The sequence below is a fragment of the Chiroxiphia lanceolata genome, chromosome 3 (assembly GCF_009829145.1).
Source record: "Chiroxiphia lanceolata isolate bChiLan1 chromosome 3, bChiLan1.pri, whole genome shotgun sequence".
NCBI classification, from domain to species: domain Eukaryota; kingdom Metazoa; phylum Chordata; class Aves; order Passeriformes; family Pipridae; genus Chiroxiphia; species Chiroxiphia lanceolata.
Window position 1 is genome coordinate 93,301,451 of NC_045639.1, and position 26,320 is coordinate 93,327,770.

Sequence of the window (26,320 nt, forward strand, 5' to 3'; positions counted from 1 at the left end):
CCTTTCCTTGTACAGCAGTAAGATCGGTGATAAAAAGAATGCCCAGTTTTTGTGGCAGAATCAGAAAGAGGGTGGTCACTGTTTTTGAGAACTATTACTGAACTATGTTTATTAGTACTGAAAAAAGAAAATATTTATCTTTATGGACTGCAAAAATAGTTTGCAGTTGCTCTGCCCTCTTCAAATTACACATCCATAATACAGTTCAACAAATATGAGTATATGAAAATATGCTGCAAATATTTTTCTTGCACTCTCCATAAAAAGGTTAGAGCACGTACTGTATTTTTTTCTTGAGGGAAACAGATGTCAGGAACTAGGTACCTTACTGTTGCTGTAAATGTCCTCTCTCTCTCTGAAAGCTTTGTTTATTCCTCTTACACAATTTCTCACTTCCTTTTCATTCTCTCTTTGACATCAATTTATCTTTGAATTCAGATTCTTAACTTGAACATGCTCTTCGGAAGTATGACAGGCTGTTATTATCAAATAAGTGTGCTATTATCAGATGAGAGAACCTTCCGCCAACCTGAATGACTGCTTACAAGAGGAAGGGTTTAAATCACAGGGACTGGGGTGATTTGTAGGGCTATTTATTGTCAACTTCTTAGACATTTTAAAAATACATCCTTTTAAACAAACGGCATATGCATTTTTCTTTAGGATGTCAGTAAGGCAGATTTCTCATTTTCCAAAAGCCTTCTGGATTCTTTCAGAGTCTGCTGCCTTTTCACATCAACATAATACAACATTGACATAATACAACAAAAGTCAAACCCTTACATAAAGATTTTAGGTTTAAATTGTCCAAGTGCACAAAACTGTAATTAAATGACATTTTTCAAAGCATATAAACAGTATATAAACATATAGAGTAAGAACATCTGTTATATTCTTTCACTTATAATTCAACAATGAAGAGTAAATATGCAAGTGCTATGGGAACAATTTTTAAAAACAGGTTTTAAAGGCTTTACTAGAGTAGTTGCTACACATTAGCACACGAGCTATTCAGCTTCAAACCAATGGTAACTTGCTTAAACAAGTGCTGTATTATGTTTTGCCCACTATGGAAGATAACACAGGGCACAGTACTTAACACTGTCAAAGATACTCAACAATGCAATTGCAAGATCCTTAACACAGCTGTAATTTCCATGTCAATTTTGAACTTGTGCTATTTGAGTTTAAGATGTAATTACACTTTTTACCAGCTGAAGTTTGCTGTCATCACATAACTGAAGAGAATAAGCTCACTCTTTGAGTAGTATAGCCAAACAATATAAAAGTGTTAGGGAGGAAGAACATATAGCAGCTATTCTTCACAATTCAGGGACTCACTTCCTAGTTCTGCACATGGATGATTCATCATTCAAAGATTAAAATAACATTCACTATTATAAAATGCTTGGAGTGAAGAAAACTACCATCTGTTCTACAAACAGGAACTTCATTAACGTACAGTGAGAATCTTCTTACATATTTACCTACATCTGTATAGATTACAGTTTTATAGATATTTGTGAATTCTACCTTAGCTATTGCTTGAAAATTTGGACTGATACAGGAAATCACTATAAAAGTAATGAAACAGTATAAACTAAGAAGCATTTTGTATTTAAGGAGTTTTTGGAATCTGGAAGTGATAATGACAGGAATTTCAAAAAAACATTAATTCATGTTATTGTTCTTGCTCAAGGTGTGATATTATAAAGTCCCCATCTAAATTAACATGCTACGCAGAAAAGACAACGCAGAAAGAATTGTGCCTTGCAGAAGCCCACCTAAGGAGTCTTTCTGCTGTGCCTTTTGCAACTGGACGTGCCTATCTCGAATTGGCCTTTTTAGCCACCAGCGCGCTTGTAACGAACGTGGGTAGAGCCCTTCCCAAATCATCGTTTGCGAAGCCCAGCCATGATGATGATGAAATTAACATGACCAATTATATTTTAGCATCTACAACACACCAAGCATACAGATATAATTATGTATTCATAAAATGTGTAATTCCTTTTAATGTTGATGCAATCTTAGTCAAAAAGCCTTAAGCAAACATTATATAACAAAAAGTGGGACACCAAAATAAGTCTATAATCGGAAAATATGGTCACATTAAATGTCAGATTAACTGAGAAAGGACATCCCAAGTTTAACCCAAGACAGTCCACAAAAGCCAATCCAGCCAGTGGCTACAAAGCAAGCAATGAAACTGTCATATGGGTAGGAGAGGTGCTGAATTTAGACCTTCCAAAAGTGAAAAAATTCAAAGCAATTAAATAGATAGTCTACTTGTGTGAAGCTCTGACAGATAGCAAAGTTGAATGTAATTTACTAAGTGAGGCAGAACTGCTATAATAAGCTTCATAAGCAAGTCACATTTCAAATGTTATAGAGGAGTCAGACAGAATATGTTATGAAATTCAGTGTGTTGACGATAAGGATCAAGATAGGAATTTTAGATACATTCATGAAAGCATAGCTCAAAAAAGAGAGAGAATAAAATACCAAAGAAATGAAGGAATATAAACATAACTTGCAGAGTATAGATTTAAACGCATTGAAGGATGGTGGCAGTATCAACTGTGAAAGAGAAAAAGGGAGCATGCAAGCATTTCCAAGGGAATACACAAAGTCTGGTTTTGGCTGCATTATGCTTCCACTAATGCTGTGACATCTAGCAAAAATACTGCGTACTGAAATGATGGATTGGATGTTACAAGGCAAGACGGGAACAAACAGACTGAGTCACCAAGTCAGAGTGGTAACTGAAATTTTCAGTGGATCAGATTATTGACCTCTTGTCCCTTCAGCAGAAGTACAATATGAGAACTACTGGGCAAATGCCCTCTTTTGAAAAGAAAAGCACTTGAAACAGACATGACAGAACATCAGAGATGGAACATAAAGATGATTATGAATTCACAAGGTGTTACACCAGATGTTCTGAGTGATTAGAAATAAGCTGCATCTGAGAAAGTGAGGGGTAATCCTGAGATTTTGTTAAATAAATCATGAGAGGCTGACAGAAAAGTTCAGACCGAATAAAAAGGATAATAAGCAAATGGTGGGGAAAGGAGGAATGATTGGTAAGATATTATCATTAATTTTAAAGTGCTAAAGATCTGAACTATGAGTCTTGATGAAAAGAAATTGTTTGGCTTTTAGGAAAACATAATAACCTGTCACTCCTCTCTTTCAAAGAGAGCGAAAGATCTAAAAACAGATAAGATTTTCAGCAGACTAAAAATCCAGTAGGGTCCTAGATCCTGCCCCTGTTTTTTAAGTTACAAGTTCATGAGTCTTGTCCTTGTTGACATTTGTTCCTGAGAAAAATGCTAAAATAGTCCCAGTGGAAGAAAATATTCTGAAGACAGCAAATGGAACTATCACAAACTAATATTTAAGTACTAGGAACCAAAGGTAGGGACTTAATATGGAGTGTCAAAATGTGAGGAATGTAAATACCAGGAATATATGAAATAGTTCACTAATTTATTCCATGTTTTAGATAATTTTTCATCTCAGATTTGGTTTTGAAGTTATACATTCTCACATTACGGCATTTTCATTTATATATGCAGATCAAATACCCCTGTAAGAAAGCAGCACGAAAACCTACTTGCTTAAATTGTTCTGCCTTCATTTTGCACATATTTCATTATGTACTTTTCCCTTGCTAAAAAAAGAAAACTGCTGAAATGGAAACTTATCTACTAAATCAACATCTTGTAAGTTTTAGGTGGCAAAGTCTACAGATAGCAGACTAAAGCCAAGTCAACATTTTCTTACACTTCTTCAAAAATTTATATGCTTCCTTTTCTATCAGAGATCTCACAAGATCTCTGTATCTGCCTGTCAAACAGAAGCTGTGCAGCTGTATGTAAAATGATAATTGGAAAGATAATGTTAGTAGAATTCAGGCATCTCTCTCAAAGCAGCTCAGTTATATGCTGCATGGAATAAAACCAGGATTGGCTGAGTAAGGGAATTTACTGTTTCCCAAGGAAAGGAAATTGCCTGCACACATCTGGCAAAACGTTCTAAATGTTTAGTTTTGAGAAAATATACATTTCAGCTCTGCTTATAAGGTGAGTCTTGTAGAGTGGGTATCTTCTTTCTAAAAAGGGAAAGATCTAATTTGTACTTTAAATATACCAAGCCACTATTTGCTATTTTATGGCAAATACTGTATACACTCAGCTCTAAAGCAAGCAGCAAATCACAGGCTAAACAGCTATATTTTAGTTTACAGAATAAAAGTATCATGAGTGTAAATATGACACTCCATAATGACAGTAGAAATTAAAGATAAAGAGAACAACCACGAAGGAAACACCGAGAGGAAGCGACTAGTTTGAATTATAACTTTTTACTCAATTTCATACTGACATTTATAAGACTCCATGCCAAATTATTTAAATTCCTCCCTATTTCAACATGTCTAATAAAGAGATGGTCCTTCTCATAACTGACAGGGGACAGATCTTCCCGGTCATTCCGTTTTTTTGGAATAAGCCCTTCCCTTCAAGCAGACTTGTTATAATGCCTCTGCAGCTCAGTAAAAAGGCTTGCATTCAGGCATCGTCCTTCCTCTTCCTCAGATTTCAAGGACAAAAGTGTATTTAACTTGCCTTACTTTTCACACCAGTTTTCTAAATTTAGCTGTTACTACTTTCTTTCCCCCTGAACTCTGACTGGCTTTGACTCCCTGGGGAGGCAGAGAAGACCACTTCCTCCTCCACAGCTGGGAAAGCTGCTCCCAAAGGGATAGAATGGGTGAAGGATCACAATCAAATGCTCCAAAAGATGAACCAAATACGGCAGTATCCTGCAGTGAAGGGTTAAAGGGATGTGTATTTATTTCGTTGGCAAGGTGAATGCTCACTAACTTTCTTGGACAGCAGGACAGAGCACTTCATTAAAGCAATATGAGTCCATTGGACCCAGATGGGGAAACAGAAAACCCTCTCTCAGTTACGTGTGTTGGGGGTTGCATTTATTGCCCCTACAGCCTGGGAGTATCAAGAAAAAGTTGGGGGAAACATTACCATGGTGAACCTCAGGGTGTTACTCCATGAGCTAGATGAGAAGCACAGCAAGTAGTAACTAACTGGTGATGCCTGCTGTGCTGGTGAGAGTCTTCCACTAGTAGTCTGTTGTCAGTTCTCAGAATAATACGTGTGCTTTCTGTACCTTTTTGCCGAATTGCTGCCGTAGCAACTGGCCATTTACTCATTTATTCATTCATTGATTCAAAACAACAACAACCCCCCCAAAACCACAAACTCATCCAAAAATACAGCAAAAGGTGAACTTGTTTCTCTCTCCAGTATTCCTACAACCACAGTTCTCCCTAGTGGAGGCCCAGGATACAGCAAGCCTTCCTAGGCAGTCTCCAAGTTCAGTTTTTCTCCTGGCCCCGTTAGAGTGCAAGGGCCTCCCGGGGGTCATGCTTTGGCCTTTCCTAAAGGAAAACAGACTCCAGTTCAAACTTTTAGAGACACTCCAGTCTCTCCTCAAAAACCCAGCAAAACTGAGCTGCCAGATTACGCTGGTGATCTGACTCACTAGAGTGGCACACAGATGGCATGTTTCATAGCCATTCAAAAACTACTGATTTAATCAAGCCTCTCATAGAGATCCTGTCTAATGAATTCTCAGCAGACTCTTCCTTAAGTCTTGTCTTTTATATATGTATAGTCCACTGAGTAGAGGTCTAATAATTAAAAAGAAAACTTCTAAAAGACTACACTGCTCAGTTTCATCTTTAGATATTTAATATCTAAATAAAGAATGAAAAAAATCCATGAAAATATAGTAATAAAAATAAAAATTATCCTCCAGTTCTTCCTCATTAAGAGACAGATATTTTCAGGGCTGCAGCAATCTAATTTTCAGCACTACTCTATTGAGTATAAGAAAACGGTGGGGAAAGGGGGAATGACTAGTAAGATATATATTTTTTGAGCTAGCTGTTCAAGGAAAAGAAAACACAGAACAGGTCAATTTAAGAGCATAATAGGAAATTCTCATTTAACTTAACAAATTAATTAAAGTACTCAAATAACAGAAAATCCTGAATTTCAGTGTCTGGTTAGATACTTAGAAATGCTTCACACAGTCTAGTGCATTAATCTAATACTACATTCTGTCTTCACTTGGTAATAGTAGGTTTCTCAAGTACCTCACAAAATACTGTAATTCACATGGAATTAAACATCCTTTCAAAGACTTTAATACACTGAAAGTTAGACATCAGTATACAAATGTTTGAAACTTTTGCTGTCAATGCAGCTACCACATTAATCTGCTTTGCTATTGCAATACAAAGCTAAAGGGATGGAGAATGCATAATTTATATACCAAACACTCCAAATATGTACAGTTTGTAGAAAATAATCTAGACTGTTCCAAATATACTCCTCTGTTTCCTCTGGCTGGAAGGATGAACAATGGCAGACGAATACTCCACAGGAAAAAATCTGACAAATTGGTTCCACTTGTCATTAGAATCTTTCTGGAATTCTCCAGAATTGAAGTCTAGAGATTATCCTTTCCAGAGTAACTATGTAGTATGTAACGAAATTCCAGCAGCTTCCAACAATGTAAGACATGCATTTTAACTGCTACAATTATTTTTGACAACTCCTAAACACAACTTCCATGATTTAAAAAGTAAAAGCCACATTAATACACTATATGAGATATAGCAAATTGTGTAAGACAGTCTGTCCTAAGAGATCCTGAGGCATGCTGGGATTTTCCTTGAATAAGAGAAACTTTGGTCAGTAATTCATGTTAGTTTCACGAGTATGGCATTCCCTCTGTTTAATTAAAAAAAAATCTATAGCTTCCAGATCCACATCTAGCCAAAATCTCGTCAGGCAGTTTGTCTTCAGGAGTCAGAATCCTATCATCGTGGTTTCAAGAAGTCATTTTCTTTCTACAGAGAAGTAAATTTTTCCAAAATTTCAGTGAAATAAACTCTTTCCCAGGGTCTGGTAGTTGGCTAGTAATTTTCCACTTTTTCAAGATGACTGATCACTGCAGAGAACATGGGAGTGGGAAGCAGGGGGAACCTCCTTTTTACTCTTACATATACATTTCACAAACTTAATTTATTAGCGTTTCCCTCACCTTTTATGGGTATTTCCCACTTCTAAAGGCACAGAATTGGGCTAGGGAGAGCTGACAGGGTAACTGCTATTCAGCCATGCCACTTCCTGGGCCATGCCTTACTGCCACTGCCTCTGGATGGTTATTCCCTCTTCCAGTCCCAGATGACTTGTGATTTCTAAATCTTATTAACATTAGCACTTCCAAAGTTAGCCATTTCGTACAGACAAAAAAGGCTTTTAAAATAATAAATAAAAAGCTTGTAAATGCTTAACTCTTGAAAGATATGCTTAAAAATGAGTATTCATCTCAGAGATTCAGTAAAATACGAAGTCAGTGTTCAGCTGAAAACGGTCCCTTGTTCTCTTTGCGAGGAGGTGCCCATGCCTGCTTTTGTATGCTTGGGACAGTGTCTTTCTCTGTTATTACACAATGCATTAAACACCAACTAAATTACATCTTGGTTCAGTACATTTAAAAAATAATAAATTTTTAAGAACAAGCAAGCCCAGGAACTTTTTTTTTTTTTGGTGGGGGGAGGGTGGAGAGAGGAGGAACAGTTTAAAAATTATTACCCCCTCAAATAATTTACAAGCATAGTTGGAGGCTATCGGAACTGATTGCTCTGTCTAGGAAACCCTTAATTAGAGCCGTGCCGCAGGAATTCGCAGGGGTCCTGCTCTGCCGGCTCCTCCCTGGGGTTTCCTCTCGCCGCCCCGCTCCCTCCAGCCGTCCCGCGGTGCCCCCCCGGCACCGGCGAGCGCGGGAGGGAGGAGCAGCTCCGCTCCCCGTGTCTGCCCGCTCTCTCAACTTATCATATAAGGGCCGGGAAGGGGTTGATCAGGGTGCTAAGGCGGCAGGAGCTCGGAAGGGAAGGCAGCGGGCCGGTGGGCCAGGCGGGGCCGGCCCAGCTGCTTCCCTGACAGCCGCGGGCACGGCGGGAGCGGCCGCACCGCCCCGGGCGCCTGAGGGAGGGAGGGAGGGAGGGAAGCCCAGCCCTGCCCTGCCCTGCCCTACCCTGGCGGCACATGGCAGCAGAGTGCTCGGCTGCTCCGCAGGTTAACTAGGGCCGGGCTCCGGCCGGCGCACCCAGGCTCTCTCGGTCCGCCGGGTTGCCGCAGGGATTAAAATGCAGCTGGCCGCCTGCTTCTTTTTGGGCTGCGGTATCTTCCTAGCTTCAGGATACAACTCCTTCAGTAAGAGTATGGAGACGATAGGCAAGAAGCAGTACCAGGTTCAGCATGGTTCGTGCAGCTACACCTTCCTCCTGCCCGAGACGGACAATTGCCGGTCCTCCACTCCGTACGTGTCCAACGCGGTGCAGAGGGATGCGCCGCTGGACTATGATGATTCAGTTCAAAGACTGCAGCTACTTGAGAACATCATGGAAAACAACACTCAGTGGCTAATGAAGGTGGGGTAATATAATTTCTATCCTAAAAATCTTGTTTGCAACATCCTGTTATCTATTTAATTGTTTGTTTGTATGTTTGTTTTCTCTAACAGTTTCTAAATTCCCAAAATTGAATTACCTTTCAGTCAAAAAGTTGTTTTGAAGTCTGGAACATAACTTTACTGACTAAGAAGGACCAGTGAACTGCACAGTTCTGCAGAGATCATGCTTTAAAGTTTGTCATTATACTGAAGTTGCTTGGACGAATAGTAATTACATACAGAGATGGACCGTGGGCATATCTGAAATTTCAGACATAAAGAACCAGCTACTAATTTATAAATAACTAACGAGGGCTATTCTAGCCCTATTTAAAGAATATGGAATGTACCTTTATCCAAGGCATGTTTGATAAATGTTACCTGAAATGTGATTTCAAAACTTGGATGCAGAAATTAACCTATTAAGCACCATTGATAAAGAACTAATTCTAAGCAAAGACTGCAAGTCAGACTTGCAGTGAAATTAGCCCTGTGAAGTGATAGAATTTCAAGAAAGTGCATTAGAGGATATTTTTTGCATCCTGTAACATTCCCACTCAAATGTACAACATTCAAGGGAAAATATTCTGGAAAAGGTGTTGAAGATGCCACAGAGCTTCCTTTAAGGCAACTCCATTGGACCTAAAGGAAAATGACACGTTTATTGCCAAAGTGGCAACATTTGTAACATTATACCTGAAAGTCGCAACATTTCTAACATTATATCTGAAAGAGCAGAAAAAATTTTTGCTGTATATATTCTTAATATTACTGGAGAATTAACCTGATAACTATTTTACATTATTATAGAAAATCATCTGATTCAAAATGCTATGCAGTTCAAGAGATTTTGATTTAAAACCCCTTTATTTCACTAGTACCTGAAAAAGTGTGACAATATAGTTTAATTGCATAATAAATTTGTAAGCATTTATGTTCTGTACCAAGATGCCTATCTTCTCAGCAATAAATATTTTGAGGACTTGACTTTGCATTTCCAAATAGGTGTTCCAGTAATGTCATAATTTTTTTTTTTTTTTTAAATGTAAGAAATATGTGTTGGAAATGGAGAGAATTCAGTTTTCTACAATAAGTAGCCACTTCATACATAGCTATAAAATAATTTTGCATTAGGGTTCACTTCTCTCATCAGTTACAAAGTTACAGAACTAGTATGATATAACCAAAGAAACCTGCTGGCAAATTTGAGTGTAAGAAACAGAAGTCACACCAAAGTAGACAACACAGTGTTTTCATCAACCTGAAAATGAGCCTTGAAGCTTAAATCCAAAATGCATACACTTGAAGGCTCCAGTGTGGGACTCTAAATCTCTCTTTATGGGTTTAGGATGCTTAATTTAGGCACCCAAATAATGTCAGTTAAGTAGCTCTTGTTTTTTTTAATCTAACAGGCAAACATACTTCTCTCCACATACGTACTTACCATTCTACTTGTTAATTTACAATGCTCACTATTGTAGTGTTAAGACCAACATTAACAGATGTGCAATGCAAGATGAAAAACACACAAAGTAAAACAGTCCAATCTACCCAGCTGCTAAGCAATTTCCTAACATAAATAGTAAAATCACACAAGGCTCCAGTGCTAAATGCTACTTAAGTAGGCAAACACAGTATCATAAGTGGCATCAGGTAAATGGAAACCGGTAAACAAATTCCAGCATCCTTATTTAGTAAAAAATATGCTTTTTCCTGTTAGCCCCTGGGAAATCAGTTCTAAGAGGAATAGGATAAGTATCTCTAACCCGTTCTTTGGGGGATTGAAAGACAGATTATGATTTACTAGACAGATAAATGTTTCTTTTATTTGAGCAAAGACTTCCAAATAAGATGCTTTAGAATAGCCTGATTTTTTTTTCTAGCTGTTCCACAGCTAAACATCCTGTAAAATAATTGCTGTTTGCTTTTTTCACTATTTTAACACCTGTTCTTAATGTCATCTGTTTTGTTCACAAAGAACCTCCAACAAAAAGTAGCTTTTCCTCAGATTTGCTTTGCTAGAGACACCTGGTCTGCAAGTGAAGATGAAAAGCAAACAATAACCTTTAAAGTTGTTTAGAGTTTACTTGCTCTTTTTTTTTAAGGTCACTAACACACATTCCTAGGTTCATATTTCAACTTACCAAAATATAATGCAAGATCAGTCAAGGCAGGGCAAAAAAATTGTGTTCACTTAATTTTTTTAGTGAATTGAAAGTGTAATATGAGACTGGTTTTAAAAATAACCTGACATTAACTTGCACAAAAACCTGCATTAGGTCTTGCTCTTTAAAAGTTACTTCTGTTCATTTAAGAGGCAGCAACTGTTTTGTTTTGAAGTTGTGTAAAAAAATACAGTACAAACTACAAAAGTGTGAATTAACTTTAAACGTTGTTCCTGAAGTATTGCACATCCCCAAACATTTTTACACACCTCCCCCTCTCCTGCCTTTAATCCATCAACTAAAGGAAATGTTCTGTTTCTGAATGAACACTGGGTTGTATGAATGGAACAGCATGGGAAGTGTGCACTGCATCTGCTTAATGGACAAACACAATGGGACGAAAATGAGTTACATACATCCAGGTTCTTTTCTGATCTGATTCTGTGTAGAGAGCAGAAGAATTCTTTCTACACTTATTACAAATTGCTTCTTCATGAAAATACATTTTTTTTTGGTCTGAACTTTAATAATGCATTATGCTACTACTGTACATGCCATACATAAAACTGGAGAATGTCTTTTGAAAAGTAGATTATGTTTAAGCATTCCGATGACATACTAGAATAAACCACTATTCCACCTAATCCAGTGTTTAGCAGTAAGCCAGTAAGTGATACTGTGAAGCAAAGGTCAAAACCCTAGATGAACCATGTAGCAATATACCTGAAATGAACTTTTCTCTTTGCCTTTCCCTACTTTAAGATCAATTTATATACTTAAGTGTAAGATTTTTTCTAATGTGCATGTCAGTAGGGAGAGCAAACCTCTCAATAATAAAATCTTCAATTAATTTGAGAGGATAGTAGACTGGTACACAGATGAGATACAAGACTGGAAATTTTAAATATAGATATGTATGCTGGCTATTATACTTTGGAACTTTTTGGTTTTCAGATATTCCTAAAAGACAGGCAATTCCTTTCAGTTCAAAAATTAAACAAATTTATTTCTGAATAAATGTCAGCTTTACCATTTGGATCATGGCATTTGTAGTCAAGTAACTGCATTTTTTTCAGGTATTAAGACATTGAAATAACTGAATGCTGACTTGAATTTGCTTCTTAGCACATTGACTAGACTATTGCTCAGGAGATATGACTGTCCAAAGCAATAGTGTAAAAGCAATAGGTAATTTTTTCTTAGTTTTTCCTGTTGCAAACAGCTGAAAACAATGTATGATCAAATTGCTTATAGCAAATGGAATTTAGGTAATTTATTTGTAGTTTATCAGCAGATCAAAAGACTAGAAAATAAAAGTCTCTGTTGGGAATCAACATTTAAACCTAAGACTAGAACTTCATTCTGAACCATCCCAGCAGACTGGTGGATGCATTGCTGTTAGAAATGTGGTATCTTCGTATACACTGAAATGAGATTCATTTTCCCTTGTCATGATATCCTGAAAGCCAAAAACCCTTTGTCACTTTGAAATATGTTTCTTCCTAAAGCACAACAAAATCAGATGTTTTAATATATACAAGAATGAATGTTTATAATTTTTGATAAGTAATTACCAATGAAAGGTTATAGTTATTGTTGTACTGAAGTTCATTTCTCAAATACAAAAAGATATTCTGACACACTGTCATCCAAAGCCATCTGCACACAATGGATAAAGACAAATATAAATATAGTGTTGGATTTTGAAGTACGCAAGACATGATTCTGCCTCTGAATCCCACATTCCTTTCTTAAGTAATGCATCTGTTTTTACTTATTGTGAAAAGTGCTTGTTTCTGTCTGTCAATGATGTATTTGCTAAGCAAAAGAGTACTGGCAGAACTCAAAAGAAAATATGTTTTTACTTTCAGATTAGTACATGTTACCAGATAAAGTTTCCACAGTATTTTGGATGATATAACTATGTAGTTTATTGTTGTATATCCTGTAGGTAAATTTCAGTGAAAGGATTTGAAATTACACTTTTGCCTGTGTTTAAAAACTACATTGTAAAGACCATTTCTGCATCATTCCACAAATACCAAATTGGTGATACAGGTATGAAACTGTACAAAATCACCAAAGAAGATGAGATTTTTCTTGCACAGATATATAAGACAAAATTAAAGTTGACAGTTTGCCATCTCTGAGATGTTATCAGTAAAAAACGTGATAAACAGAGGCTTGTTTTACTGAACTAGTCATTTGCTAGCATTCAAGATATATTTTTTTTTTGTGCTTTGTGATTAACATGATCATAAACTTCTCATCTTTGACTGGTCCAAACAGCAAATTGGGAGACTTTCTCCATCAATTATCAATATCAAGTGCTTAATTTCCCTTCTTTTTCTTTCTTCAAGTGTACATATAGGAAACGAGCTTGGAGATACCTGAATTGCCAGTTTCCAGTCCTTTTAGTTTGCATATAACTTATACAATTTAAGAGCATTAACCTTTAGAACATCTTTGAAACTTTGGCAGATAGACTGAGGTTCAGAATGGTGTTTCTTTTACAGACAATTATCTTGTTACTGCTCCTCTTTTCTTGTTCATTATGAACAAATTCATCAGTGTGCACCTCCCCTTAATTTACCAAGAGAAACAATATAATTTGCTTGATTCCTAAACTATCACATATGTATTGCTTAGAATGGAATTTACCCTAGAAGACACAGATACCCATTTCCAGCCTTCAAACTGTGACAATTAGTATCTTCAGCGACTGTATGATACTGTCCTTTACATAGTAGAGTATTTGCTTTTGAAAATGCACCACATTATTTGATTTACAATACTAAGCAGCTTAGTTAACTACTATTTCTTTAATAACTTTTTACATGCTTTAATTCAAGAGCCTCTTGTTGCGTCTGTTGTTCCATGGGGTTTTACATAGCTTTAGCTCAAAGCCAGGATAGGGGCAAAGTAAGACAGTCTTCCACCCCTGTTCCCATTATTATAAGGCTAGACATGCACAATGTTGCCAACTGATTTAGAAGACACAGCGTCATATCTTAGATTAGGGTCTACAACAGAGAGGTGCCACTCATGGATCTTTCTCTGGAACTTGGCAAAACCAGAGTTTCATCAGGTGCCTCAGTCTGCATTAATTAGCTCCCTAGAGTAAGTTCAGTCTGCCTCTTCAGCCTGGAAAAGAGAGAAACAGTGGAATGGAAAACTTAATAGAAATCCTCCTTGAAGAGGCAGATCTATCAGCATTGCTGAAGAAGTTGGGAAAGCTAGCATGCTGCATGGCTCTCCTCCTGCATATTACTTTGGCACTGAAGTTTGCAAGCCTCAGAAGCTAGAGAGGTAGAAGGTAGAACTGTGGACTAGAGTGCAAATATTATATGAATATATAGGTAAACATTATGCTTCCCACTTGTAAAAATCAGCTTAGGTACAAGAGTCAAAGCAGAACTGATGGCTTTTCCATAGAGTTTGGTGTCTCCCTATTCCCACATTCTGACAGAATCATAGAATCACAGACTGGTTTGGGCTGGAAGGGATCTGCAAAGATCATCTTGTTCCAACCCCTTTGCTGCGGGCAGGAGCATCTTCTGCTATACCAGGTTGCTCAAAGCATCATGCAGCCCGGCCTTGAACACTTCCAGGGATGAGGCATCTCCAACTTCTCAAGGCAACCCGTTCCAGTGTCTCACCACTCTTATTGTAAAAAAAACCAAAAGCCTTCCTGGAACAGAAGATGCAAGTTGTAATTTCAGACAAAAATGGTTCCAGCATCTAGTTAACAATAAGCTACTGATGGGAGCCCTAAGGATTCCTGTACAGACTGCAGAAGGGAAAATAGGAGAAGATGACTCCTGAATAAAAAAATATTTCGTGTGTATACTAGTACCTGAAACAAGACTGTCACACACAGAAAATATTTTGGTAGGATGTACCCTAGGAATTCTGTCACTGGTAATAACAGCGAAAGCAATGAACAAGCCATGTGTCAGTGGACTGTAGAACCTTCAAGAAAAGGAAAATGTCCATGGCACTGAACAAGAAGTTTCAGAAATAAGCAAAGACAATTTTATCTGCTATTTTATTATTTGAATTTCTCAGACTGGCCAAATATAAATTACAGGTGGAAAAACAATAGGAACATCAGATAATATAAAAAGGCAAAGCATTTTGGGGAAAAAAGGTATAGCACAGTAATTTAATATTAAGAAGTGCCTTAGAGATATGGCACATTACACACTGTTAAACCAAATAACATCACACATATACAGTAAGTTAAAAAGTGCTTTACAAATGAAAATAGTGTGATCATTTCATTTTCTTTAATAGACATTTCTAGGAAATGGGGTAGAGGCAAAAAAAGAATTGTATTTATTCTCTAGTAAGAATAAATGAAATACTGTTTCGTGAACTTGAAGTCTATTCCAAGTAAACCAAGCTCAGAGGAGATGTTAAAGAATTTCTTAGGTTACAAAATCCAGATCTATGTTTTGTATTAAAAAAAATCCCACACCTAAATAGTTCTACAAGCACTCATTGTGTCTGTCATTTTCCAAGCTGCCTAGGGAAGGCATTACTACTCCTTAAATGCCTTTTAAAATTTCTTTTTTCCATGATCCAAGTAATTACTGAAGATTCTGTCAGTTTTTATCTGTCTGTAGAACAGGTTAACCCTAAAATTAAGATGTTGTTTACAAAGCTCAGCAAACATATCCCACACTTTGTATGACTAAAAGATATCTGTTCTCTTTCCAACTTTGAGCACATTACGGCTTAGTCTGGAGAGAGAGAGGGAAGCTATAGGAACTTTTCTGCTGTCTTTATACTGCCCATATGTAGCTTTATAAGTTTAGCTAACAATCTTCCAGGAGTCTACTAAGGTCATAAAAAGGTCTTACTGCTAAAGAGAGATAGAATATGCAACCCTCTCTCTATTCACTTCCCCCTCTGTTAATAAAAATATGGATAGAAATCTAGTATTCTTCACAGCTACATTATTCACAGCAGCTGTAAGGAAGCATTTTCCCCTGTAGATGACCAAATACTTCAGAATTCTTAGATGACAGCAACTTTTTTCCAATTTAGCTCTCTCTGAGGATTCCTGTTAAACCCAAGTGGCATATAAGTGTCCTAGCTTTGCTCATACTCCCTTTAATACCATAGGGAAAAAATATCTTTTTAGTTCCTTATTTTTAATCAGATCTCAAGCATCATAACAGCGTTTTAAAATAAAAAAAACAAACAATCAAAACTCTAGTTTCTTTACCCTCTGAGGAACAAAATATCAACTTTCTATCATTGATTTGGGTCAGGTATTAAAATCAATGTGTTGTGGTAACATGCTGAGAGCTTAACAGACTATTTTATTGAATATCTAGGTATGAAAACTTATTATTTAGGTTTCCAGAACAGGGGAGAGGGGAGGGAAAGCCTTGCTTGATACATTACAGCTCTTTCAATATTAGCAACTGAAATTCTTTTAACAGGCATTCAATTGTTAGACTCTGTAGTATCTTTTTAACAATATAATTATCAAGAAATTGAAAATAGCTATGTGCATTTCAAAACCTGTGCTAAAGCATTGTAGAGGACCATAGTAATTCAGTATAAAATCAAAACTAGCGTATTAGAGCATTCCAGTGTGGTACAGCACAATCATTCACACAACTGTCATAATTTGAGATACTTCAGAAGCAATACTTTAGTATTTTTTTTAATAAATCGTTTGTCAAAACCACATGAAAACACACTAAGCTAATGTTTGATCTTTATCACTCCACTTAAAAGAACTTTTTGACAGGGAGAAAGAAAAACAAAGTTCTCGCCTTTGGAGAAAATAATTGTATCCCTTTAAAAATGGCAGGATCTTCTCAAAATCTCTAGTATAAAATGACTGAGCACTGTATTAAGCCCCATCCAAACAACAGCTCTGCAGACCTGTTCATTCTCACGCTGCAGGCACTAGGAGTCATTCACCTCCTGCACTCACGGTATCAGCTTCATCGCTATGCTTGCTTTTGGTTCAGGCCTGCACCTGATGCACGTGATCCTGGAAGGAAAAAGCCTCTTTGTTCCATTCCGTCAGGGTGTGGGAATGGGGAGACACCCAGCTCAGTGGAAAGGACATTTCCTGGGCAATAGCCATAGCCCCCATAGCAGCTCCCTTACACATGAAGTGACGTCTGTGTACAGCAGGGGTGTTGTTCATCATGTGACCTGATGCACAGATTGACACTGAGGTATCTGAGTAAGCTGAGAGGTTTAATTTTGATTGCTGGCACTCAAAAATCATTTCAGGCTTGTCCTCCTTGACAGAACTTGTAGATATCATCCTATGAAATTTCATATACTTCCTTTAGGTCTTTTCCCATTATGTTCTGTGCAACAATTTTCCTCCTCATTTTCCACTTATAAGGTGTAACTACCTGCAAGACACGAGTTCAAATCCACAGTTTCGAAGTGACATATAAACCGGCACCTTAAGGAGAATGTGCCAATCAGTCAAGAAGCAGTAGCCTCATTTTCCCATGGTACCAGCTGTCAACTGACAATCTCAGCTGTGAAAAATGTTAATATTCAAACATCAAAAAGCTGCAGATCAGGACTGAAATATATGTAGCAATGGAAAACACACTTACTGTATTAATAAATACCCTGTCCATTAAGGCAGTTTTTTTACTCAAGAAAATTCCCTGGTGAAGACTTAATGAAACAATTTTCATACTTTTTCTTTTCAGAAATTTCTTTTATAAACAGGGAATTCAACTATTCAAAGGGAACACTAGTCCAGTTTCTTAATACAACTTAAAAAAATTGGATAAAGTAGGCAAAAGATAGCTTAAGTGAATAAGTAAAAAAGACAAAATCTTGTGTTTTCTGCTTTTAAGAAATTGACTTAAAAACTCCTGAACTTCCTTGCATGAGGTCTGAACTTTGACCATATTAACTATCCTTGTGTTTTCACTTACGTTAAACTGTCATCCTGATAGCAGATTTTCTCTCAGATATAACGTTTGCCTATAAAGTAATAGTAAATTAAAAAATCCTATTGTAACTGTTACTAGAGCCTTACTGAGAATGTTCTCTGAAAAGTACTCTGACATGATGAAAGAATGTTCAAATAACTAGAAGGTAAGCCCCAAGACTAATAACCTAACCCGTAGAAAGAGTACAAACTGCAACAAATATAAACAATCTGACCTGCTGAAATCTTAGCACATCCAAGCAAGGATTCTGACAATTACAGTTTACCAGCTACGGAAGAAAGTTTAAATATAGTTAGTAATACTCTAATTTTTTTCCCCTGACACATAAGTTTATTTGACTTGCATCTAGAGAAAACTTAGGCATGTCTTGAGTTCAGCTTCTTTGTTATGGTAAACTTTATTATTTTAAAAAGGCTCTGAGGACAGCATACAAAAACCTAGCTCTGCTCTAAACGAGTAGAAAAATTCCCATTGACTTCTTAGTTTCACTAAGAAATATTAAAAAAATTACTGAAAAAAGTATTTTAAGTTGATAATGGAGTAGATGTGTGCTTTAAGGCTTATTTCATGTGGACTACCTCTAAGTAAGTAAGGATGCTATTGGAATAGAAAAAAAAAGTGATAACTTTATTCAGAAGGAAATAAACATTTTCCTTTTCTTGTTCCTCTCAAGTTCATGTGGGAGTAACATCTCCCAAGAGTCTCATCCAGTCAAGTCCTTCACACTCACCATTTTCCTCAGTGAATTTCCTTCCAACTACACCATGTTTTTTAAACTTCAAGCAAATCAGACAATTCCTTCCCCCAGCTGGATTTAAGAGCAGTCTTCCAGTCCCCTTTTGCAGCTCACTGCCATTAAGAGTTCCTATCTGTGATATGTCCATTTTTAAAATTCTGCTCACACAGATTCATTTCAGGGTTTTTTTTCCCTCCTGCTTCTTTCCCTCTGTTGAAGCTATCCAGCTTCCTGCCTGTCCCTTTTCTCTATGTTCCTTCTCATTCAGGATTCTCACTCTGGATTTGTTTGTCCTTATTGTCAGATTTGGTTTTAACCTTCAACTGCATGGATATTCTCCTGAGAGTTCACAGAATCATAGAATGGTTTGGATTGGAAGGGACCTAAAAGGTCACCTAGTTCCAACCACCCTGCTGTGGGCAGGGACACCTTCCACTAGACCAGGTTACTCTGAGCTCCAAACAATCTGGCCTTGAACACTTGCAGGGATGGGGAGTCCAAAACTTCTCTTGGTAACCTGTTACAGCGCTTCACCACTCTCACAGCAAAGAATTTCTTCCTACTATCTAGCCTGAACCTACTCTCCTTCAGCTTAAGGCCAATCCCCCTTGTCCTATCACTACATGACCCTGTGAAAAATGTTCTTCTGTAGCTTTCTTGTAGTCCCTCCAGGTACTAGAAGGCTGCTCTAAGGTCTCCCAGACCTTCTTTTCTCCAGACTGGAAAATCCCAACTGTCTCAGCCTGTCTTCATAGGAGAGGTGCTCCAGCCATAAGATCATCTTTGTGGCCTTCCTTTGGACCCACTCAAACAGGTCCACATCCCCTTCTTATGCTGGGGGACCCAGAGCTGGATGCAGCACTCCAGGTGGGGCCTCACAAGCACAGAGTAGAGGGCCATGTTCCTTTTGATGCAGCCCAGGACACAACTGACTTTAGGGGCTACAAGTGCACATTTCTGGCTTACGTTCTGCCTCTCAACCACCAACACTCCCAAATCCTCCTCCTTAGGCCTGGTCTCAGTCATTTACTGCCAAGTGTGCATTTATGCTTGGGATTGCCCTGACCCAGCTTCAGGACCCTGCACTTGGCCTTGTTTAAATTTATGAGGTTTGTATGGGCCCACCTCTCAAGTCTGAGACAGATAGCTTCTTTTCCTGGCTAGGTGCGTGCAGTATCAACGTCATTCTACTTTCTCTGTTACTCATCTTGAGAGCAGAGTCTTGCATCCAAGAGTCTCTGGAAAGTGCATATAGAAGTCTCCCTCTTAAGTGGCCCTTCCCATCAGATCTTGACAGACAGGGAACAGTGTCCTCCTATAAAATACCCATCCTATAGCGCATAGCTTTGGTTCTCAGCCATTTTTGCTGAGAGTTCCTCCTCTTCTCCTACTATTAATGCCAATAGTATAATTTTTTTGGGGGGGAGGATCTGCTTCAGTTTCTGGTCTTCATAGAAGAGCACCAACTGGCAGCTGCCTGCTGTCAGGCTTTCAGGAGCACTGACTGGAACTCAGCTCAAGTGGTGACTTTCCATCACTGCCTGAGTCCTTAGGGGGTACCACAGACAAAGAGGAACTATTGGAAGAAATGGATGGAAAGACTTGTCATCTTGTTCCTGTTCCAAAAAATTAAACTGCCGGCTTTTAGATGGATAATCCTAGGTATTGAGGCAAAAAAAAATGTATTTTTTTAATCAGGATTACATAATTTAAAATATTTTTTTTCTGTATCACACACTACATTTTGTTTCTGCAATATGCTGCCTATATGTGCCGATTTTGCTTCCAAATATTTGTGTTTGTCCACTCTTAACACAGTAGCTTAACACAGTAGCTTCCTGTTTTATCTTTCAAGCATGGAATTCCTCAGAAGCTTTTGCATTAAAGACTCTTAACTGTGCTAATGGAACAGCAAAGAGAAATAAATAAGTGGCATTTGACAAGAACATATCAAGATGCTCATTTTTTAAACTGAGCCAAGGTTAACCTGAGCTTCTGTTATTTAAGGCAGCCCTTAGTGCTTTCTGTAGTCAGAGTTAAGCCTATTTTGGTTTTTGAGTCCTGCTTCCCCTTCCCAGTGTTTTGGAAACTTCAGGGAAGTTCTCTGACAGGTCTGGTCCAGCAACTGAGGAATTTTTAGGCTGGTGATGTAAATGTAGCAGCTTTTCCGACACCCCACCTCCTCAGTCCATCTAACATATTATCAATGGAAACAGTAAAGAGAAAGATGCAGCATTTCTTAAAAAAAGGAGCTACAGCACTTGACAGGAAATTACTTTTCTTCCCCCCTGCATTCTTAGTAAAGAAATTCAGTTCTTCAAAACTGAAATCAGCAGCTGACATGTACTTCCCCAAAGTCTTGAGCATTAAAAATTTTCAGGCCTTCAGCTCAAATGACTGGTTGTCTCTTGCTAGCATCATCATTGAAACTTCTTCAAGAAAAAGATCTTAGAAAAGCTCCATAAACTATATTTAGATGCCAGTATGTTGCAAAGTTTAAGAACTACTAAAAATGGTTTCAGTTTCCTTATCTGTGAAGCTTAAAAGGAAAATCTAATGATTTTTCATGCTGAAAGATGCTCTGTGAACACAGCTTTGAAACAGGAGACACCCAGTTTTATAGCTCACAAAAGGGACTAATTGTGTTCCACAGCTTCCTAACTAGTTTGATCCTTGAACTCCAAATCATTCTTCCTTCTGGTTGGAAGTGGAATGCAAGATGACTGCTTCCCTAGAAAGCAATGCTGAGAATGAACTGTGAATGCCTAGCTCTTTTTCATTTCCCCAATAACATGCTTTGAAAAGAGGAATTTGCTTCATATTTCTTCACAAACTTGCACTCTGATTTGCTTGGTCACATCATGAGTTATTCTTTAAAATAGGCAGTCCTGTTGAAAGAGGAGTTCATAAAAAAATCGCTTGATATTCTAAGTTGAGATAAAAATGATAAATGACTTTATCTGTGGCAGATAAATTTGCTAAATATTTTGTAAAGTTTATAAGGCTACATTGCCAATGTTTTTCATGAAAAATGTCATAAGTATCCCCATCAGCATATCTGATAGCAAGTTTATTTCAGCTGCCTAATATTCAGTGGAATGGATAAAAATACAGAAATGGGAAAGGATTATTTAGATCTGGGATAGCAAGTGTTTTTTCAGATGTCACCTTTTTAGGGCAGAATCTCATCTTTACACCAGTCTGGTAAAGTCCTGATTCCTCGATGGTAGCACACAAGTACAAGATATAACTGAAAACATGTAGGCTTGTCTCCAAAAAGTTTGAATATTCAATTTGTGAAATTACAGCTGAATGTCACAATCTAGTATTTAAAAATTAAATATTGATTACAAGTATTTCTTATACTGTTTATACATAAAGAATTCTAATTTTGAATATGGATGGCTTGCTGCATATAAAAAAATATTTATACTCATATCAGTGAATGGCAGAAGCATCACTGGCTTCTTGTCTTCCTGGCTTCAGTGCTACTGAACTTCGGCAAAATGCCATTCATGACTCATACTATTTATTTATTTATTCTTTATTTTTAGACTAATGGGAACTTTATGAATTCCTTCCCTGATTTCTAAGAGAAATACCACTTAGCTGAGATCCTGAAAAATGGTGATTCAGAATCTTAAATTACTGCCTTAATGAACAGCCTTAATTCTTAATGAGTTTGGTTAATCACTAAATAATTGATTTTAATTTTGAAGATGTTGCTGTTAAATTTTGTGGGTTTTTTTTTAAATTCTTTTCTTATCTAAATTCACGCTATTAAACAGTTGTCAAGGTGACTATTTAGTTGCTATTAATAACATTTTTTTGAAATCTCAAGAGTATTTTTCATTTGCAATTTAATGTACAACTCCCCAAAAATGCTCCATAGAAACTATAAGCATCATATATAGTATGAAGAACCCATGTCATCCTCCAAATGACAAAACACATGAAAATGCAGATTAGTTAGGAAAGCAGTAGTGTAGTATCACATGTACAAAACAAGCCCAACGTCTGGAATGGTGGGAGCTCAACTCTACATTAGCCTTTGGGACTGTTTCAGCTCTCAAAGTCTCTTCCCTTTTTCTTTCTTTTTTGCTTTTTCTACATCATCATTTGGATTGTAACATTTGTAGTTAGTTCAAAACATACAGTAGAAAGCATGATTGTGCCGTAATAACTTTTAATATTAGGTACAAAATACTTCCATTCAAGAACAGAGAGTGAAAGTCATTCTTCATAAATATTTGCATAGACAATGAAGGCATTTAATGCATTTTGTTTCATGTTATATTAATGAAATATTTAGTTTTTATTTAAGTAGATTATTGCCAGTAAAGGGGGGGGCGATTTTTTTCTGCTAGCAAGTGTAAATTACAAAAGCATAACAAACAGCTTTGTCTAAATGAAATGTAATCAGATGTGAGAATAACCTGGTAAGCTTTCATTTAATGCACAAGAGTCATTAACAGAACCATCTCCTGTGTATCATTTAAAGTCTGTATTTACTATTTGAACAATTAGCATTTAAATCTTTAGCATTTTATTACACAATTTTAGCTTGAATATTTTCCAGTAAATCTCAGCTCACTTCCAGATAGTATTCATTTATGATGTGCTTTTCACCTTTTGTTTGCTGACAGGAAAATGAGATAAGAGAAAAATCTTAGCCAGAGGTCTGGACAGGCAGACATGTTCAATGCGGCATGTAAGAATCTAATAGCGTAGAGACATCTCAAGCATTCCAATATACATTCCCAAAAGAATTTTTTCCTCCCTTGAGAAACAGCACATAGACCATGGGGACATCCTGCTTTAGGGAAAAAAGAAAAAAAAAAAAGGAAAAAGATAAAAATGCAATTTAAAATGTTGCTTTTTTCCTTCTGCAGTGTAATATTATTTTCCAAAAGTTATAAGCTACTAAAATTGATAAATGACTTTCAGAAAACATAGAGAAATAAATTATTTTATTAAAAGCTGATTTAAAATAGCCTAAAGTCTGATTGATGGGGATTGATGCAATGCCCTTAAAAATGTGTTCCCTTAGGTCTGTCAAGATAAATGACTCTTGGAAGGGATAGTGATCCTTCTATTTCTATTCTGACTTTAAGCAGTAGCAACATTGACAGACTGTGAAAACAAGTATGAAAAGCTATTCTAAAGAGAACAAAACTGAAATCTGTACAGTATTTTGGCTTCACAACAGCAATACAAAACACATAAAAGTTATATGGAAATACAAATATAAGCGCACATGGAGAGCCTGGCAATATGGTGCTCCATGCATTACATACATGCACATTAAGCAGCATATGTGGCATATATATATATATATATATGTAAAATACTACATATTGCTTATATGAACTGCTGTGATGAAATTGTGACCATGTTTTCTTCTTTTTTAAAGACTACATTACGTTACACTGTTAACCATATCCAAGGTGGCTCATCCCAAGAAACCCTTCCTCATGTAGAAACTTCAATTATACTACAAATAAACAATTTAAGTATTTAGTATCTCAATTGGAAGTACGTGAAAGTAGTCTTTTAAAAAACTATATTTTTGTCTTTATGTACAAAAATGTATGTGTGAATCAGAAATTTAAGGATTTTATGGCATATAAGGATAACCTTCTACAATGAGACAATTGCACATTGGCACAGAGTTTGAAAAAAATGTTCCAACTTATGGGCTAAATTCTACTTCAGATGACTCATGAAGAAACCAGATGTGGCTACAATCCAAAGATCACTGCCACTCTGAAAAAAGGGCAGGGCAACTAAGACCAAGAATTACTGGGTTAAAGATAACTCAAGACATCTGGTGTGTGAGAAGTAGGAAGGTCTCATCTGTACTCTGAAAACGTATTTTGAAGAGAACTGATGAGACTCATCAGCAGTTTTTGTACTTTGCCCTGTCACTAGAACTCAGCAAAACTGATTATGGACGCTTAAGTACATTTTCCATCTTGCTCACTTTTGTGAATATACCAAACATCTTGAGGAATAAAAGACCCCAAGGATGATGACCACAGGTATTGGAAGGGCTGATTAAGTTCCTATGGTTTAAATTCACAAAGGTAAATTTTGCATAAAGCACAGGACATTTTTAGTAGGAATGTGAGAACAATAACTCACAAAGCTTTTAACAGTTTAATGTATGTATCACATCTCACTCCTATGCAGAAGAGAACACCTAAAAGTTGTAGATGCATGGGGTTGTAAAAGCATGGCAAAAGCCAAAATGGTTCAGAAAAAAAAAGCTCACAAATTTTTATTAGCAAACTACACACTTGGCATGGAAATTGGCACATGTTTGCCCCTGTCTTCTAATAATAAGAGTAATAAAAGAACAGCTGAGAAGGTGTCCAATGTCCTTGTGGTGCCACCCAGGCTTTGGAGGGATACCTTTTTATAGGTGAGTTTTCCCCACCCTGGGATTAAGTTTCTCACTCTTCACGTAAATGAGTCATCACACACAATCTGTTCTTCTGGACTTTTACGGAAATGGGTTGGGGGACTTTGAGGGTCTCTTGATGGTCTTGATCCCCCCCTCAGCTGACAGTCTGTGCCTTACTGCCCAGTCCTCTACGTATGTCAAACACTGTAGCTTCAAATGCACATTCAAAAAATGCCTAGCTGTAAACATTGTATTTTCTGTTGCTAGGTTTTCTGCTGGATCTACTCCACTCTTGGAAATTCAAAACAAAAGTTAGAGGAAAAAACACTACATACATGTCATTAGCCCTGCAATTTTCTCTGTATCTACATTACATGACTAAACACACAATATGTGTTGTAATACAACCTGTTCATACAGGACACAGTACTATATTAAATATTAAACTCATATTTAACATTATCTCTCCCTGAAAATAAATGTTACAGTTGACAGAATCAGATTAGAAACATCAAGAAAATCACCAAACTTTATTTGGAAAGCCTGCTCCAACAACTGACAAATTCTATAAAATAAAATAAGCAGTCCATACTATTTGTACCATTTATATGGAGTAGCATTTGGCAAAGAAGTGATGTATGCATTCATGTAGCTATAAATGCTGCCAGGAACGTGACTGTTTAATTAGTACAGATTAAACATTTGGCAGAAAAGGACAAAAGCAAGATCTCATTTGTAACTGTAAATGAAAAAATTGGTAACTCAAAGCGTCTTTGAAATGCAAAAATAAGTCACTGATTCTTTGTAAAATTGTTCTGCAATATGTACACAAACGATACGATAGCAGTCAGGAAGGCTTTTCATTTGAATAAGTACTGACAATTCTTCATAAAGGATTAATACTATATCTGCCAATGGTTAGAAAACAAATTCCTTTTAGTGCATACTCCACACGTCGTCTTTCTTTCTTGTCAATTTAAAGCTTGCTCAAAAAAGGACAGTCTTGGCTATAAAAGCAATGTGTTGGAATGTGTTCCACTATGATTGACCTGTCCTTGTTTTTTTGGCAACTTGGCTAAAGTATTTTCATCAAACTTTATGATTTTATATAATTTGAAGTAATAAACCACAACACAACCCCAAAGTGATGACCTTAGAGAATTTCTTCTCTCTAAAAATGCATCACTTTAACTGTTACAGATCTTAACTGTGAAATTATTTCAATTTTCCCAGCTTTTTTGCAATGTAAACATACTTTGAGGCATGCTTTTTCCCATCTGTGCTTTCATTTTTATATTTACTTTATTCCAAAATACATGCAAGCCAACTTCTTACACGAAAGATAGAATGTTTTATAAAAAAATCCCACAAAGAATCACTGAAATGCTATCAAATATTCATTCTTTCAAAAGTGAATGTATTAATACCTCTTTTCCTCTCCCCTGTAACTGCCTTAAGTCAGGACTCATTGATCGACTTACTCCCTCAAAAACAGAATTTCTAAAGGAAG

General features: G+C 36.8%; 1 protein-coding gene across 2 annotated transcripts in view; it reads left to right on the forward strand.

The window, feature by feature from the left end:
• Window positions 1-8,092: 8,092 nt before the first annotated feature.
• Window positions 8,093-26,320, forward strand: part of ANGPT2 (angiopoietin 2) — a 45,947-nt gene continuing 27,719 nt past the window's right edge. Inside the window, exon 1 of one of the 2 annotated variants that reach the window (XM_032683303.1) lies at window positions 8,093-8,530. In XM_032683303.1, coding sequence (XP_032539194.1) covers window positions 8,246-8,530 — 285 coding nt within the window. In that variant the 5' untranslated portion in view covers window positions 8,093-8,245. The remainder of the gene's footprint in view (window positions 8,531-26,320) is intronic. The other variant, XM_032683304.1, reaches the window with a different exon arrangement.